Source organism: Pituophis catenifer, unplaced genomic scaffold, assembly GCF_029215685.1.
Source record: "Pituophis catenifer annectens isolate HBS135680 unplaced genomic scaffold, rPitCat1.0.hap2 SCAF_2, whole genome shotgun sequence".
Classification (NCBI taxonomy): domain Eukaryota; kingdom Metazoa; phylum Chordata; class Lepidosauria; order Squamata; family Colubridae; genus Pituophis; species Pituophis catenifer.
In genome coordinates this window covers 132,869,338-132,887,771 of record NW_027256882.1, presented here as the reverse complement: position 1 = coordinate 132,887,771, position 18,434 = coordinate 132,869,338, and the positions used below count along the sequence as shown (strand labels likewise).

Genomic DNA, 18,434 nt, shown 5'->3' with positions numbered 1-18,434 from the left:
AGAGTTGGAAGGGACTTTATAGGTCATCTAGTCCAACCCCAACCCCCCCCATCCCCGCTCAAGCAGGAGACCCTACACCATTTCTGACAAATGGCAGTCCAATCTTTTCTTGAAAGTCTCAAGTGTGGTCAGCATGACTAAACGCCAAAGTGCCGCAACTCTTCTGTGCTTAACGCTTGACTGGATGAATGGAGGGACGGGAATCCCATCTGAAACAGAATTTGGATTAGAAACTTGGTTTATCCCGCTGATAGTGCCCGCCCGGTCGGCTTTCTTTTCAGAGACTACGAATTGTTTTCAACCAGGCCAATTCTGAGCCGCGGGGCTCGGAAGGCTGATTAATTACGGCACTAGGACCCAGCGGGCAAGGCGGGCAAGAGCGGAAGTTCGAAGAAGTGGCTGCGAACTGGCTCCTAACCATGGAGGCCGAAGAAGAACCTCCGGCCGGACGTCGCTTACTCAGGTATCTGCAAGGGAGGGAGGAACGGCGTGGGGATGAGGAGGATTAAAGGAGCCGCCTCCCTCCCCGGGGGGGCGGGGGGAGGATGGGTGGCTGGAGGGAAGGCCGGAAGTGTTGGAGGGACGGGCGTTATGCTTCTCCCTCCTGCGCCTTTGCCACGTGCGGCTCCTCCCCGGGCCGTTCTGACATCTGCAAGCCGGGAGTTTTGCTCCAGGAAAGCCCCGCTTGCACACGCGATGCAGGAGCAGTGGTTTCAACCAGGCAGGGAGGAAATAAGAGGCTACGGGTGCTTTTCAGTGAGTGGTGCGCACCCATTCTGTTTGCTCAGCTGGTCCCGCCCTACCTAGAAATGACTTCAATTGTATATAGAGCTCGTTCCTTTTCTCTTAGCAGAAATCACATTTTTTTCGAGGAATTGCAATAGTCTGGCCTTCTCGGGGCTGCTTCTCCTATAGGGATTGAAGGGGAAGAGAAGAAAATAAAATATTGCAGGCAGAGAGAGGTCGAGATAGGCAGATTAGCAGGTAATCTCAGGAGCTAAAAGAGCAAAGCAGAACGCCTGTGTGTGTGTGTGTGTGTGTGTGCATGTTAAGAGTATATATATATACTAAAAATGGAAAGAAATGAGAAAGCATCACAACAATAGAATAGAAATAGACTTCAATTTATTTCATGATCGGTTCTGTCTCTCTGCCCTGTAGTGAAATGAATTAAACTAAAACTATTTTAAAAAGTAAATGACTATTAAGGAAGGTAAGTAAAGGTACAACAGTTTGCTAAGTGACCAAAGTTACATCGCTGAAAAAAGTGATGTCTATTTTTCACATGACCATTGTAGCATCCCCACGGTCACGTGATTTACATTTGGTTGCTTAACAAGTAACATTTATGATGGTTGCAGGGTCCCAGAGTCGTGATCCTCTTTTGTGACCTGACAAGCAAAGTCAGTGGGGAAACCAGATTCAGCTAACAACTGTGTTACTAATTTAACAACTGCGGTGATTCGCTTAACAAATGTAAATAAAGTCACAAAACTCACGTAACAAATTTCTCACTTAACATAAATTTTGGGCTCAATTGTCGTAAGTTGAGGACTACTTGTACAAAAACAGAGTTTGAGGAAATCAAAGGGATTTTGAGTCCTTCGGGAGTAGGGCGGTATAGAAATTTGATTAATAATAATAATAATAATAATAATTTCCCTAAAATGAGCAAAAGAGCCATGTAGGGTGGACATTTTGGCAAAAATACACATGCAAACTAGACGTTATGTAGGGCCCCGACAGTAATTCTCCTTGAAAGGACACAAGGTTTAAGCTTTTAATTTAGAGAAAAGATTAGAAGTGTGTATACTAGCAATTTTCCATGTTGGCAACTTTAAGTATGGCGATTGGGGAATTCTGGAAGTTGAAGGTACACATATTTTAAAGTTGCCAAGATGGAGAAACATTGGTGTGTACTTACATTGTAAACGGAAATTATCTTTATACTAAAACCTGGGGTGATTTGGGGAAGTTGAATAATAGGATATTTAGAAAGTGGGTAATAGCAGTTGTTGGAATTGGCTAGGAAATAGTGCTGGCTAAATAGACTTGTGGTCTGATCTGCTACTGTTTAGCATATTTGGAGGAATCCATCATGGAAAAATTGAATATTTAAGTGATTATTCTTACCTTCTCTCTCCCCTGATTCCTCCCCCCGTGAAGCCCAGCAGAACTGCTGGCAGCTCGAACACGTGATCACAAGATCCCACAGCGCTCACTTGGTCAGAAAGATTTCATTCCTGATGGAGCAGAAGAACAAGAATCGAAGTTGCGTCAATGTCGGAAAGAACACTGGCAACTTTTGGAGGAAGAGCGTGTTGTGCGGTTGTATGTATAAATTATGCCTAGAACTAAAGTACTAAACTATCAATTAATTTAAAATGTTTTGTCTAGTATGTTTTTAGCTTTTCCAGTTCTACACAAGGGACTCTGTTAACAGGAAAGGGAAAAACTTTTCTTGTTCCAGCAAACTGGAGAGTTTCAAGCAGTTCTCAAATACACAGTTCTTAGCTAAATAACTGAGAAGATGGTTGTTTCACAATCTGAGATAAAGGTAGAGTCCAGACACATTTGAGTCAGGTTTTTAAATTGAAATATGGCACTGACTATTTTTGTTTTCTTGTTGTCTGATCTACATCAGGGGTGCTTAAATCAGGCCCTCAGGGCCTGCGTGGAAATAGCAAAGCCTCTGGACGCATCTGGCAGCCAAAATGGGGTGCGGGGGGGTCACACGCGGTCCCTGCATGGCCCGTTTTTGGCCTGGATGGCCTCTGCAACACTTTGCCAGCCAAAATGGGCGGGGGGCACGGCCCCTATGCCCCGTATTGGCCAGCAAAGTGTTGCAGGAGGCCGTCCAGGCCAAAAACAGGGCGTGCACGCTCCCCACGCCTCATTTTGGCCGGCAAAGTCCTGTAGGAGGTGTCCATCCCATCTCCCCCCCCTCCCCCAGCTGGCCTGTGGAGAACTACAATGCTGATCCGGCCCTCGAAGAAATCCAGTTTGACACCCCTGATCTACTTAAAAAGGGGAATGCTGGAAATATTAGATGCTTTTGACATTAATGGCCATAGTATCCTTTGTGATTGTGTGGGTATGTGTACTATGTAATAACAGAGAGGTAGCTCTCTACCACAATGTTTTCTGGGTTTTCCTAGCTTCCTATCTGGATTTGGAAGGTAGGATGAAAATTTGTTAGTCAACATTATTGACAGACTCTTCCTTACTCTCTGTGATCAATATTTACATGAAATAGGTGATAATACTCATTCAGAGCTTTATATATGCTTATTTATTTTTATCAAACCTTTATTATTTTTGCAAATAATTCAAGGCAGCAAACATATCCAACACATCTTCCTGCTCCTATATTCCCCTCAACAACAATAACCCTGTGAGATGGGTTGGGCTGAGAGAACTGGCCCAAAGTCAGATGGCTTTCATGGCTGACACAGGACTTGAACTTGGAGTCTCCCACTTTCTAGCCTGGAGCCTTAACCACTAGACCAGTTTCTGGCTCAATGATGCACATTCAACCTTGTTGCAGCTTGACATACTTTCAAGATAGAAGTCCAGAGTGTTGAACTTTAGACTTAGCCAAGATATTTATTTATTTACTTATTAAACAAATTTATACAGTTGCCCAATTAATACCCTAGTGACAAAATTTAAATGGATGATGGGCAACAAACTCTGTTTAAATCCAAACAAGACAGAAGAGATTCTGGTCAATAGAAAATCAGCTCAGGGATTGAGGTTTATTTATATGCAAGGAAATTGCATTTCCTCTGAAAGTTGTATATGTCAATCCTACATTGTTCCAGGATTACTAAATGGTAGCAGATTTGTGCAATTAGATTTTACCTGTAGGCTGCAGCCACTCATGAATGGGTGGATCTTAACAAGAATTATTCTTTTGGCTGAAGAACAGCTAGACTTTTGTATGTTGATTTAAAAATTAAAAAAAATAGAATATAAATTTCATGAAGAGGCATACGGGCTACATCTGGATGCGACAGTTGGTACAAAATGTGACCATTAGATTGTTGATTGGTGCAGGGATTATGATTATATCTGACATATGGAAAGGTCTGCACTATTTTGGAATTTTGGGGTTAAATATGAGGAGTAAGTTTTCCCTTTAAAAATCCAAGCGCCTAGGGTTTGCCTGAGAAGCTACTTCGCTTGTTTTGAATCTGCCTGGTTACAGATATTTGCAGAAAGTCTCTTGTAAAAATGTCGTTGGCTTGTGAAACCTGCCAATCAGATATATGGAGAGATGCTTCTCTTTTTCACAGTATCTATCCTGAAGTAAACTAATGTCATATAAGGGGCCATGGACCACTTTTATAAGGTTTTCTGACAGTCTAACTATTTCATAATGAAATTGAGGTGAGGGTTTTTTGTTTTCCAAGGAATGGATACATCCCAGCATAGCAAATCTATACACGATGCTTTATTTATTAGAACATATCTTTTATTTTATGTACACTGAGAGCATATGCACCAAGACAAATTCCTTGTGTGTCCAATCACACTTGGCCAATAAAAATTCTATTCTATTCTATTCTATTCTATTCTATTCTATTCTATTCTATTCTATTCTATTCTATTCTATTCTATTCTATTCTATTCTATTCTATTCTATTCTATTCTATTCTATTCTATTTCAGCACTTACCTTCCCAAACAACAAGCTACTTTGGGTCAACTCGACCCATCTAGGACTTGCAAGTTGCTGTGACCACATGTTTTTAATACTTTATACCAGTCTTTTAACACTCAGGTTTTTTTTAAAAAAAAGTTTCCAAAGTCTACAAAGTAGCATACAACTCTTTGTCTTTTTCCAAAAGTTCTTGCACTGGTTGGGATGGGGTGCTGTTTCAGTGTGGTTGCTCCTTTTCTAGGTGCTGCCAAGCTCCAGGCAAAGCTCTAAACAGAACTCCCAGCAGGATATACAGTAGCTTGTGGTCCTGGCAGTTGAATGAAAGTCCTCTTGCCAGCTCATAATAGCAGCCAATCTCATGCCACCACTTCCACTTCCCCTCTATAGGCTATTTGCTATCACCTTTCCTCCTACTCCCCTCTCCACTGTCTTAGCATTTGCTCTTGTAAGCCAAGGGCCTGAGGTGGAGAGATGCTGCCTCTGGACGTCAGCACATCTTTGAAAACACCAGGGAGTGGCTCAATTATCACAGGCAGCTGCAACTTAGATGCTTAGTGCTTGTGAGTAAAGTGAATGTATGACGGCATGAGGGATGTGGGGGTGGGAAGCATTTCTGCTTGGCTACAGCTGCTTTTCCAAAGTACAGAAAGCAACCTCAACTTCACTCTCTTTTAACATATTTAAAATCCTAGTAAGTGCTCTATAATCTAGACACCACAAATTATTTCTTCTTAGATCTGTCTCTTTTCTGTTAGCTGTTCTGTGCTGGTAGAACATGGATTTTGGAAGGGAAAGTTTCAATAATCTGCTTTGTTGTTTATGCATAGTAATTCTGGAGCTGCTCTGTACCTATTTTAAGAAGATGTAAATCTTCTGCTTCCTGTTAAAATTAAAATAACTTCTTAACCCTTTTTTATGGCCAAGAATATTGGAGAATGAACAGATAGAGATTCTTCTTTTTAAATTTCCTTTATAGGGGAAGTTTGGTGAAGGCTGAGTGGAAGCCCCAGGAAGGTATTGTGGAACTGAAATCCCCTGCAGTAAGTTTTACTACTGTATCTTTTATATGATGTCATTCCTACTCTCTTAAATAACTTACTGTTACCAGCTTCTATCTCAGAGCAGCACATACCAGTAGCCAGAGGCTTCTTTCAGATCAGAGCCAGATGTAGTAGGATTGATTTCAGTTTTCATATTATGACATTGCCACTGAATAATGTGTGCCCTCTCTCTTTCATCAGATTGCTCAAAATAAAAATTGTATTTGCAGTGTTTAGCTTGTAGCTGTGCCATTGTTTATACTGGAACCAACTATGATTCTTGGAAGGTGATATGTGGGTAAAGAAGATATGGGATGAGCAAATGAAATCTGTTAACTTTTACTCTTGATTTCTTTTCTGTCCCCCCTAGTAGTGGTCTAAAAGACAGCTGTTTTGAAAGTTAAGACAACAAGGTTATTGAATTATTCTTATTGTCTCACCTCCAATAATTCAATCCCTGGGAGAACCGGACATCAGGCTAACTTTCTCCACACACATACAATAGGGTGCATTGAGAGACCAAGAATTCTGGGGTTTTATGTTCCCTAATTGTAATTCAAGCCTTTGGCACAAGGATGAAATTCCCTTCTTCAGTACAGCCTTAATTCAGATAGAGAAGGTCCGACTGAATCACTGAGTGAAAGTCTCCTAGAATGCTCCAACAATCCTGGGCTTATTTTGTTCTTTTTGAAATGTTAATAGAGATTGGGATTGATCTCCTAAATTAACAATGTTTTTTTGTTCCCATCAGGGGAAATTCTGGCACACCATGGGTTTTACACAGCATGGAAAGCAGTGCCTGCTGCCAGAAGAAGCCTTGTATCTCCTGGAATGTGTAAGTAAATCACATCCACAAGCTTATGAAGCAGTTTCGTGTAGCTAAGCATCTCCCCTGTTCTGTTGTCTGGACACACAGTTCCAAATTTTGCCACAGAATAATCATGTAAATTAAGAAAGAAAGATGTCTAAGTATTTGGAAAACGATTAGGAGGCAGGGATGCTAGAATGACTACAGCCATATAATACTTTTTCAAGAGAAGGAAGAAATCTGTTTAGGGGGGTTGCCTCTCTGTCTTAACCTCGTACTAATGGGAACGTCTAAAATGAGAGTGTAACCACACTGCTAAGAGTGGTTGCAATCTCCATAGGATTGAGAATCCTGCACAATCAGGATTACACAGAAGATCTTCTGAATAAATGCCACCTCTTCACCTCAGACCTTTTCTTATGAACATGCAGGTTGGGATAAGCAGACTCGCAGGAAATGTTCCCATCTCCCATTCCTTGATATTGCAACACTAGTTTCTTCTGCAGAAAGCACATCTGTTTGAAACCTACAGATGTACATGACTTTATAAATACCGGTGTATAATTCTTGGAATTGGGTATCGTCAAAGCTGCTGCAGTATTTTCATTGCAGGTGTTTTATTTACAGAATTTGCCCCCAAGTGGCCCATTCTGTGGGTTTGTGTGATCATTCTGTGTGATCATTCTATAAGCCATATTGTACTGTAAAACCAATTCCTGTATCTTGAGATTACAGGTTAGCAACCACTCATTCAGCAATTGTTCAAAGCATTGAACAAGTGGTACTTAACAACCAATCCTCAAAGTCGTGGCTGTCATAGCACCCATGTGTTCACATGATTGCGATTCAGGCACATGATAACTGACTCACATATGTGATGGTTGCAACATCCCATGGTCATGGGATCACTATTTGCAACCTTGCCTGCTGGCTTTCCACAAGTAAAGTCAGTTTAGAAGCAAGGGTAAGGTTGCAAGTTGTTTTTGCTGCCATTGCTTCTTCTTCCAAGAAACCATGCTTCCCTACCCAGCTATGCTTGCGCTGCATACATCCACACACTTGGCGTCCCTTGCATCAGGCTACAACACTTACACCCTGCCCATTTGCATTGCAGGATTCATCTGCCTGCTGCATGGCTTGCCAGCCACCTAAGTGCAACTTCCAACTGTCTTCCTCATTGAGTTTGTTTGATGGAAACTGACAGAAAGATCCAAGTTATAATCATGTGAAGTCCTGTTTTAACCCCCAATCCTCATTTAACAACAGGAATGGGAACTGCTGGGATTGCCATCGCTAAATGATGCTGTCATGATGCATCACACTTTATAATTGTATCACTTAAGGACTCAAATTCTGGCCCCAATGACCCTTGTTACATGAGGAATATATCTGCAGACATCCAATTGACATGTGTAGGTCTTCAGACCCCAGGGAATATCTGAGGCAATCACCACAAAGATAGGGTTGCACAGTTCCTGAACATTTATTTTTTTTTTTTCTTACAGGGATCCCTTCAGTTATTCTACAAAGACCTACCTTTGTCAGTCCAGGAAGCATATGAGGATCTGCTGTCTCCAAAGTCGGTCAGCCTACTAAAATACCAGGTGCATTTCGAAATTTGGAGTTCAACATCTATGGAAGTGAAATTTGGCAGTTTAAAAGAAGCATTAAATTTCAAAGCCGGCAATTCTGCTGTAATTACATTATCACAATTAGTTGTGCAGTTAAGTTGACGGGAAAAGGCATGTGAGGATATTTCATTGAAGTTTGAGGTTAACTGCTTATGCAGTGAATGCTGCTGTCCAGCTTTGTTGGACAGCAGCATACACGATACAGACAATACCACAGGTAGTCCTCAACATATGACCACAGTGGAGCCCAAAATTTATGTTGTTAGGTGAGAAATTTGTTAGAGTTTTGCCCCGTTTTACAATTTTTCTGACCACATTTGTTAAGTGAATTACTGCAGTTCTTAAATTAGTAACACGGATATTAAGCAAATCTGGTTTCCCCATTGACTTTGCTTGTCAGAAGGTCTCAAAAATGGATCACATGACCCCGGGACACTGCAGCTGTCATAAATGTGAGTTCAGCATCGAAATGTAAATCACTTGACCATGGGGATGCTGCCATGGTCATAAGTGTGAAAAATGATCATAAGTCACTTTTTTCAGTGCTGTTGTAATTTTGAATGGTCACTAAATGAACTGTTGTAAGTCGAGGACTATCTGTACTCTGCAGTATGATATCGATGGTATTCCTTAAAAAGTAGAGTGGACTGAAAAGGGGAAATCACTCATTAAAAACCTGTTTCTAATCATGCCTTTGAAGCATCAATAATGGCACTTAACATATTTTTCAGAGTATAAGCATATAGTGCAGTGCTTATACTTCAGAGCACTGCACTATAAGACGCACCTACTTTTTTTGGTGAGGAAAACAAGAAAAAGAAATCTGCCTCTGCCTCTGCCTCCCAGCAATTTTGCCTCATGGCAGCAAACAGCAAACAGCCTGCTTTACTTTAATTTTCGTTTTCAGCATAGCTTGATTAGCACAAGGAAAAAAAAAATCTGCTCCAGCAATTTACCTTCTTGCAGCAAGCAGCAGAGGCCTGCCCAAAACAGCTGAGAGCAAAACAGCTGAGAGTCTGGAGGCCCAGACTTGTGCTAATTAGGCTGTGCTAAAGCTGAAAGGAGCTATTTTTTCTTGCTGTTTGCTGCAAGGAGGTAAACTGCTGGGAGGCAGAGGCCAAAGGGTGGGGGCCAGTGGGTGGGCAGGGCTACATTCGGTGTATAAGACACACCTAAATTTTCATCCCCTTTTAGGGGGGAAAAAGGTGCATTTTATACTCTGAAAAATACGGTAAATATATCAAGTTGCAGTCCAACCTAGATATTGCTGAATGGCCTGAGCAAATACAGTATTAGGCTCAAAGTACAGAATTCAGGCAAGTGTCCTTAGCTTGATGGTTGAATGTAAAACATCATTGTTTAACTTGTTAATAATTTAGAACATAACTTGTTAATAATTTTTCATACCTTCATCTATGCAAAGACTAAATTGTGCCTCTTGTAATATCTGATTATTATGTATTATATAGTCTCTTCCTTATTTTTAAGCGGTGGTTTGTTTTAAAAAGAGAGCAGATATCAGTGAAACCTTTCTATGGTGTTCTTAAGTTTATTCAGCTGAGACTTCAATGTTGATTAGAATCCTTAAGAGACTTAGGGGAACAAAATCTCAGTTAAAATTGTGATCTTCTCTAGGCGGATGGAAAAAAACCCAATGTTTGTTGTACTCAAATGAAAAGAGATCATTGTTAAATTTTAAAAATGATGCAGCATGTTAACTACCCCCGTATCATTTGTTGCTTTGGGGTCCCATCACTTTTGTACTACAATTTTATATGTTTACTTGGAAGTTAAAAAAGAAAAGTTTCCCTCAAATGGGGCTCAACTCCTAGTAACTACATGGATATGCCTATGTTTTCTTAGCAGCCTTATGGAAATAGTTTGCCACAGCTTCCTTCTGGTGTGGATCTTGTAGCCCTAATTTTCTGTGCTTTGTGAAGACTGCAAGTTCAGTCAGTTAAATTGATTTTGTGCAGTTGACTTTAATGTATTCAAGGTTTTGTTTGCATGACAAATGGCTATTTAAATGCCTCTTTGATATAGATAACACCTTTTTAACAACTGGGAGCATCTACAAATCGTGCTGTATGTATATATGGGAGACATTGTATGTGTGAACCACCTACCAATAGGAAGGTGGCTTTCATTCACACAACAGTTCAGGTTAAAAAAGGGTTTGATATTTGAATCTCTAAAGAACGTAGAGTCCTTTCTCATGTGAACTGCTTACATTTCATCCCTATTGTAAGGTATATAGCCACTTGAAGCGACTGGGTTACATCGTTTTGAGATTCCATTCCAGGTAATTGTTTGACAATCATTTTCCCTCTCTCCTGGCACTGTGTCCATTATGAATCTCTTTAACTTTGCACGGTTGCTCCCTCTTCTCCCCTCTCAATATCCCTACTTCCTGAGATGATTGTATTTCTCTTTCAGTCTTTTGCTTCTCTGTTTGATTTTAACTGAGCAGGTGGTTAATCAGTGAAGAAAAAGGAGAAAAGGTTTGCTTTTCTAGTGTGACCTGTTGCTGTCTCTGAACCGATTGTTTTGATCTTTTTTTGGGTGGGGGGGGATCTCTCTTTTACAGCACTGTTCCAACACCTTACGAGAGGCAGCTGAATCTGGATAGCCACTACCAAAGCAGGGAGAGAAGCAGCCACAAGAGGAGATGCTCCAGCCCTGGGTAAAAGCATGTGGGCAGTGGGAGTGATGGCCTTGACAAGCTAGCCCTAGGTGGGCATGGAATTAAGCACTGAGAAATGCATCTGTTTTGTTCTTGTCTTCGTATTTGTCTCTTGCTCTAGATGGAGAGCGAGTAGCTCTCCAGTTACTGCTGAACATAATTTGTAGCAACCACAGCCAACATGGCCGATAGTGTGATATACAGGTACTCCCATTACAGGCAGTCTTTAACTTACAACCCATTGCCGAGAAACTATTTGAGGTTACGACGGACCTCTTAGGGTACTTTTGTCCTGAATTTGAAGTTCTGACAATTGTGCCCCTCCTGCGATCACATGACCACATTTCATGTTCTTATATCAATTGGTCCATATTTATGATGTTTGCAGCATTCTGTGGTAATATGATGGCATTCTACAATGTTTTTGCCCAAAACTGGCATTTATTTTTGTTTTTTGGCAAAACCGTGCCCGTAGTGAACCATTGCTTCGCTTAACAACTGCAGATTCACTTAATGACTACTGCAAAAAAGGTCAGAAAATTTGCTTAGTCACGTAAGTGAACATATTGATGACTGTCACAAGTTATAACCATGATGGGCAGGTTCCATTACAGTCGTTAAGTCAAGGACTTCCTATAGTGGGAGTACCTGAGGATCATAGATTTCTGGTCCCTGATTTTAAAAAAAGAAAAAGTTAGCTATAGTTAGTAAGAAAAATATATTACAAGACATACCTGTGTGACTTGCCCACTTTAAAAAAAAAAAAATCAGGAGTGCCTCTTGTGAGTGACACACTATAGGGGGATCACCCTGTTGCCATTTTAAGTAGTACATATGAGGTCAGTCATTTTGAAGGATTTGAAATATGATCATCATTATGTTGGGAACACCAAGTTTTGTTTCTCTGAGTTACCTTAATCAAGGGAGGGTCTGGAGATGCTAAATCACTATCTGGATTTGGCAGAGGGATAAATATGGATAAGTAAGTTAAAGTCTCGAGAAGAAGGAAACTTTATTGGTAAACAGGTGGTTTGCAGGTTTAAAAATTTGGTACTAGATGTATTCTGGATGAAAGTGCATACCCACTGAAGAAGCAGGTAAACCCTTAGCATTTTTTCCTGACATATAGCAATGCCCTTTCCTGAACAGGGATAGCCTTGCTATGGTGGATTTATGCTCTAGGAATGTTTAATATCATGGGGCTGTCTTCAAAAATAGTTAAGACCCTTCAAGTGGTTCAGAATTCAACTGACGTAGCTAGTTTAATAAACTGTTAAGAAATTAAACTGTTTTACTTCATTAAACTTGCATGCTGCCTGTCATTGGTTCACAACGATCAAACAAAAGCTGTCACTTTTAAACCCTCAGTTTGATCCAGCAACTAAGGAGTTGTTTGAGTATTTTACACGTCTAGAGGTTTTTGAATGGACTGAATTATTGGTTGAAAAAATGATTAAAAGTAACTGAGGTATAATTACTTGCATCCTTTTGAACGAAAGACAGTTTATGAATAATGTGTTTGAATAATTCAGGGATAGTAACAGATAATCTGTACCCATGTTTTTATCCTCTTCTCTTTTATAAGATCACAAGAGAAGACACCCAAGCTATCTGAGAAATCCCAAGAACGGTCACCTAAAAAGGCTAAGATCCATCATGCTAATTCCAGTTCTACTGCATCAGATGGTTCACCCAAAGCAACAATAAAGACACCGGATCCAAAAATTGCAAATGTTGAATTGGTCCCATCTTCAAGTGTCACAAGAGACTGCGGCGAATTGCCCACCTGTGCTCAAGACTACAAAGAGACATGTAGGAAGACCTTTGGGGAAAGCCATAAGGATATGCGTACATCCAGGTGGAATTTCACCTCCATTGATTTTCCTAACATGGGTGCTGATTGCCCTGAAGTCTTCCTGCCAGAGCCTGATAAGAGGCTCCTCCCAGAGAATGTAACAGCACAGGCAATTGACGCAAGCCATTGGCGCAGGCGGCTCAACCAGAAACACGAGCGGTTGACCCGCAAGGAACAGGAACAGCTGAAGTGGGAGAGCAGATACAAAATCAGTGTCAATGAGGATGCCGAAGTCCGGCGTTGCACCACCTGGCAAGAGTACAAGGCACTTCTGAGAGAGAAGAGTGATCGGGAAGATCTCTGCATACAGACAATCGCCCCACTTGTGAAACCAAGCCAAGGACTTTCCACAGGTATTGTGGCTTCTGAAAAAGAGAGAAAGATCTGACTTTTGTTCTCTGAAGAAGAATATATACCACCTTGTTTAAGGTGATGGGTATTTCTGAATGCCAGAATAGCTGGCTTGGCGGCAGAGACATGTTTTGTGAAGGCCCTAATCCAAATTTCTTTTCTTTCCTTCCCTTCCAGCTGACATCCTTCAACAGATCAGTGTTTTCCAACCCTCACGCTTATTGGAGGAAGCATTTCAGTAAGTATCAAACCAGAAAATGAGCTAAATGCTTTTAACCTGTCCCAGTAATTGTAGGTATGAGCAACAGTCATATTGAGCAGGATGCAGAACCTCTAGCCCTCTGCAACACCCTACCAGTTGGAGCTCTGGCTGTTCAGGTTCAACAACTTCTGGAGGGTCATAGGTTCTTCTCATATAGCATATACCTGGGGATGTTTACTTCCAAGCATTACAAATCATTAGTTTATACTTGGAAAACATTCTGGAACTAGTGGTTCTTCTGCCCCTATTTGCGTGTGGCATCTCTATTATTCATTAAAGCAGTATTTTTCAGGGTCGCACAGGATCATGAAAAATCCAGCTGCTTTAATGAGTAGCAGCAATGTGCTGTGTTCATGTGTGATGCAAAGGACTGCTTCCAAATCATTTTCCCAGCATCCATAGCACGACAAATTGTATGTCAGAAGCATTACTTGAAAGGTCAGCACCTAATCTTAAATCCCCTAAGCCTCTGTGCAGTGCAAATAATTCCATCCAATTTTGAAGGTGTTTCATGCAGTGCACCACGATACATGTCTCTTGTCTTGTAAAGTGTTAATTGTTAAGTTGCAATTCTTTTAACAAAATGCCAATAAAAGTAAATAAGTCTCAGATTCAAATAGGCATACTCTGCTGGTCTTAAGTATAGCTGTCCAAACTTCGTATTCTCCAGATATGTTGAACTAGAATTGTCCTTGTCCCCAAGCTAATAAGGAAGAAGGTGAGGTTGAGGAAGTCTACTTTAATTTTTTTCAGCATGTAATATTTTTTAGGAAATCCTCTTGCCCTTAGGCTAAAAATGATGGAGATATCTGGAATCTTAAAATTTATCTGAGTTTTGGTTTTTCTCTTGATGCAAATGCTTTCCTGTTTAAGGAGGCAGTTTGGTATTTACTGTAATTACATGCCTGGGAAGTGAAATTGAGGTTCATGCTACATTAGTCATTCAGTGTACCATTGGCTATCTGCCTTTTTTTTTTAGACACGAGAACAAGCCCATGGGATCCTCTGTATTGAAAACATTCGAGTGTTTGTGGAGAAGGGATGTAATTTTTTCCACCATCCGCTCCCGCTGCTTGCCATTTAATTCCACTCTTAAAAAGCCATTTAAAAATTTAATTCTGAGTCAGATATGCCATTCTGCTACTTTCCTTTCCTTGCTGACATGTTCATGTCCAGTATGGATTATCCAATTGCCTTCAGGGATCATATTTCAATGGATGAGGACTTAAAGTAACATTTTGGGAAATCTGACAGCTGTGGCAATTGGTTTATTATTGTCAATTTTTGTGCTGCCTCAGTAAGTGACTTTAGACAGCTTGCATTATAGGGTAAAACATCTGGTAAATAATTACTCAAAACAAAAGCAAACAAAACTGAAAGAATACATGGCACGGGGAGGCACAGGAATTAATGAATTCACCATTAAACTACCCTCGAGGAGCAAGCACCTTCATCCAACCCAGTCCTAACAAAAGAATTTTTACAGGGTTGAACCAGTAATGGAAAGTGAATTATTTGAGGATTTCTTAGTATAAAAGAATAGTTTGCAACCTATGCTATAGTTTTCATGTCCTTTCTGACTTAAATAGTGAGACTTTGTGCCACCAACTTTGAGCATTAACTGTTTGGGGTTGCTAAAGGATAGGGAGAAGGCTAATTATAAGTCCTGCTAAGATTTTCTGTACCTGAATTTTTTTTTTTCCTTCCCCTCCTTTGGCACATCTGAGAATGGCCAAATTTTTGTACTAATGATTAACCTCCACAGATTACAGAATGATTCATCAGAGCTAAAAATAGATTTTGATGTGTATCCTGCTGATGGTGCTTCAACTTTTAAAAAGAATGATCCTGGGAAGCCTTATGTCCGGATGTGCGTTCAAAGGTAATAGTTACTTGTAATCTAATTTCAATCTGTTATAGATTTTGCTCATGTGTTTACATGGCTTGTCCAGTTTGTTTTGATGGATAAGAGAAAGAAAGAGATAACAGTTGTCCTGTTTGTGATGAACCTGTTGTGATAGGTGACTGCCCAAACAGATTTAGGACTTCAGATGCCAGTCCACCCTGAAACTAGATCCTCCAGTTACTGGATCTAACAATACTGGCTGTTATTGGAGTTCTTGCTTTTACCATGGGGACCTGAAACTCTTTTTTTTTTAAAAAATAGTTCCCTGTTTCATTGGAACAGATATGTTCCATCTCTTGCCCCCAGATACAGTAATACTTTTTATGATGTGACTCTTTAAAATTAGAATAGAATTGTTTATTGGCCAAGTGTGATTGGACACACAAGGAATATCTTTCATATATATGCTCTCAGTATACATAAGGAGAATAAAATACATTAATCAAGAATAAAAAGAAAAAACTGTCCTTGTGTCTAGTTTGTTCTTATTATTTATTATTATCAAATATAAATAATAATATTAAATTATTATCAAATGGGAAAAAAAAGTTGGGTTGTTTTTCTTTTTCTTCCAGTTTTGATGAGCAGGTCCCATCCCTGAAGATTGTCAAGCAACTGTCTTATCAAAGTGGAGATGTTCCGGTGGTGTTTGCTCTGGTTGACAATGGAAACCTCGCTTTCTTCTCTTTTAAGGAGTTCAAATTGCCAATTGATATTTATCCTTGATACTGAGGGTATCATTTGGAAAAGCTGTTTTATGAATGGGTGGGTTGAAATAAAAGATTACCCAGGGTTTGACATTGTTCAGTAGGATATCGCCCAGAGTTCTGATTGACGTACTGTCCTGCCAGTAGGACACATATTCTATATAGCAAGAGCCTAAAAAGAAAGAACCATTCCAACAAAATCTCTTCTGGTTAGAAACACAGTTATTTTATTCTTTTAATCCACAAGTTCTCTGTTTTTAGTTTCCTATTACCTAAGCTAGCATTTCTGCCAATCTGGAACAGTTCACGAATTTGAGCCTAGGCAGAATCCCAAAATATATTTCGGCATCAGCTGAATGTAAAAGTTGGAAGCTACTTTCATGAATCATCAAATAGCAAAGACAGAAATATTTTTTTTTCTTAGTAATCTTCAGTTCCAGACACAAACATGGAACATATTAGAATAGCTGGATATATAGAACATTTTTTTATTTTTTCTACAAGAAATGTTGGAGGCCAGAATCAATGGAATTATATCAACACTTAATTTCTATTTGCAGATTATCTAATTTGTTTAGGATTTGGTTAGTGGAAGGCCACGATTTTTGCTTTCTAGCATCTCTTCTAGATGCAATTTAAAAGGGTTTATATCAGCAAGTTTATTTTACATTCTTGGTTGCTATATTTTCCCCCCGGCAGATCCTAATATTTTCTCCATACTATGAAATTCCAAGGCAGTTGAACCTTGCACTGTTACTAGGAAAAAAGGCACTGAATATTTCCTTGTTTAAGAATAGCTGTCATGAGAATTTTTACATAGAAATTGGAGAAAAAATACTTTGCATTTTCAATTATTTCAGTTTGGAAACAGAAGTAATAAAATTATTTGTGTTAACAGAATTTTAAAAGATTTCATGTAACATCTTTTCTTGGCAAAATGATATATGCAATATATGCATAGAAATATATATATTTGTAAATATTTATAGTGGTATAATCTCTCCCAGTCCCAGAGGAGAAACAAATATGAAGATTTAAAAAAAATGCCCATCACCAAAGAGCAAAACTATTCAGATCAGCACCCATAAGTGTCAACTGGAACCAAAGGCTCATTGGAACATGTCTTTGAACTGTTTCTGAAAAATGGGAGTTGCACATACTTATGGGCACGAGGGTATTTTTCAAAGGGTGGGGGTTATCAGAGAAGAATCATATCTTGTGTAACTTGTTTTAGCAGACCATCTGGACCAAACGCCTGAAGTGGCTCTGGCAAGATGTTGTGTGATGCATTTAAGTTCTGCAGTGTAGGCCTTTAAATAAAACAACCAGCATTTTGAATTTCAATGGAAATCTTGGATGATCGATGCAATGAATTTAATATAAGTATAATTCTGCACTGCTGGAATTGTCCCGCTTAAAAGTCCACCTGCTGCATTATATACCAGCCAGAGCTGCTGTGTCTTCTTCAGAGGAAATTCCATTCAGAATTGAAATTATAGTTAGTTGACCACCAGCTGAGTGGTGATCAGAGCATGGGTTACTGATATTGCAGGGATGGGCTGCTGGGATTCTGTGCAGTTTGGAGAATCTCCAAATCCCACTTCTGCCTGGCCCCGCCCACCCTGCCCCTCCCTCCCGTTTTGGATGCAGGTAAATGCAGGGTGCGCACTGAGGCTCTGGGAGGGCAAAAAACAGGCCTACCGGAAGTTCGGGAAGGCTGGAAATGGGCCAGTTTCCGGCTTCCAGAGGGCCTCCGGAACCTGGGGAGGCCGTTTTCACCCTCCCGGAGGCTCAAAGAAAGCCTCCAGAGCCTGGGGAACGCAAAAATGCCCCCCCACCATAGTACAGGAGGCCGACTAGGCCATGCCCACCATGGCCACGCCCACCCAGCAACCGGGCAGAGAACCCCTTGCTAAAATTTTTGAAGCCCACCCCTGGATATAGGGCATATGTACCTTGAGACTTTCTTCTCTGGTGGTGGTTTATAATAGCTACTGTCAGCAATTCTAACAAATTGTCTATAGTTATGATAATAAGCACTACATACTTGTCAAAGACAAAATGCCCCCATATCACTCAAGAGTTAGGAATCTTCTGAATGCATTTGCATGAGTTTGAAGGACTAGAAGAAAGCCTTCACACATACAGCTCTCAGTGGATTGTCTGCTACATGAAAAGGGATGTGCAGCGACATCATCTCGTGTCTCGTGGAAGCCAAAATATCCGTTCAAAGGATATTGTCTTCTATAAACAGTTGCTCTCTGACATTCTGTAAGAAATCCTCATCATTTGGACGGTGTGGACTGGAGATGGGCTTCAGGTTGCTTTCATGTGTAGTTGCTCCAGATTTGAAAAAACCTAATTAGAGCTAGCAGATAAGAGAGATATTTGGGTACTCCTGATTTGTAGAGATGGTTAAGTTTTGAAGGGCAGCAGCTCATTGTGATAAGTGCGTGTGTACTTTCACCAGAAGAAGAGCGTGCAAATGATTCGCCTCAGCTCTTCACTTTTACGTAGGAATAGGGC

At 40.3% G+C, this 18,434-nt stretch overlaps 1 protein-coding gene across 2 annotated transcripts; it reads left to right on the top strand.

Annotated features, from left to right (window-relative positions):
* The first annotated feature begins 402 nt into the window (after window positions 1–402).
* TSEN54 (tRNA splicing endonuclease subunit 54) lies at window positions 403–17,195 on the top strand. Of its 2 annotated transcripts, XM_070934626.1 has the most exons (12): window positions 403–463; window positions 2,167–2,331; window positions 5,642–5,705; window positions 6,457–6,540; window positions 8,019–8,117; window positions 10,394–10,446; window positions 10,732–10,827; window positions 12,413–13,035; window positions 13,211–13,271; window positions 15,061–15,177; window positions 15,777–15,966; window positions 16,916–17,195. In XM_070934626.1, exons 1-11 carry the CDS (start codon window positions 420–422, stop codon window positions 15,925–15,927), a joined length of 1,557 nt encoding a protein of 518 aa, XP_070790727.1. In that variant the 5' UTR covers window positions 403–419; the 3' UTR covers window positions 15,928–15,966; window positions 16,916–17,195. The 2 variants fall into 2 exon arrangements, with proteins under 2 accessions (XP_070790727.1, XP_070790726.1); XM_070934625.1 differs by lacking the exon at window positions 16,916–17,195 and having other exon boundaries at window positions 15,777–16,745.
* The last annotated feature ends 1,239 nt before the right edge of the window (window positions 17,196–18,434 follow it).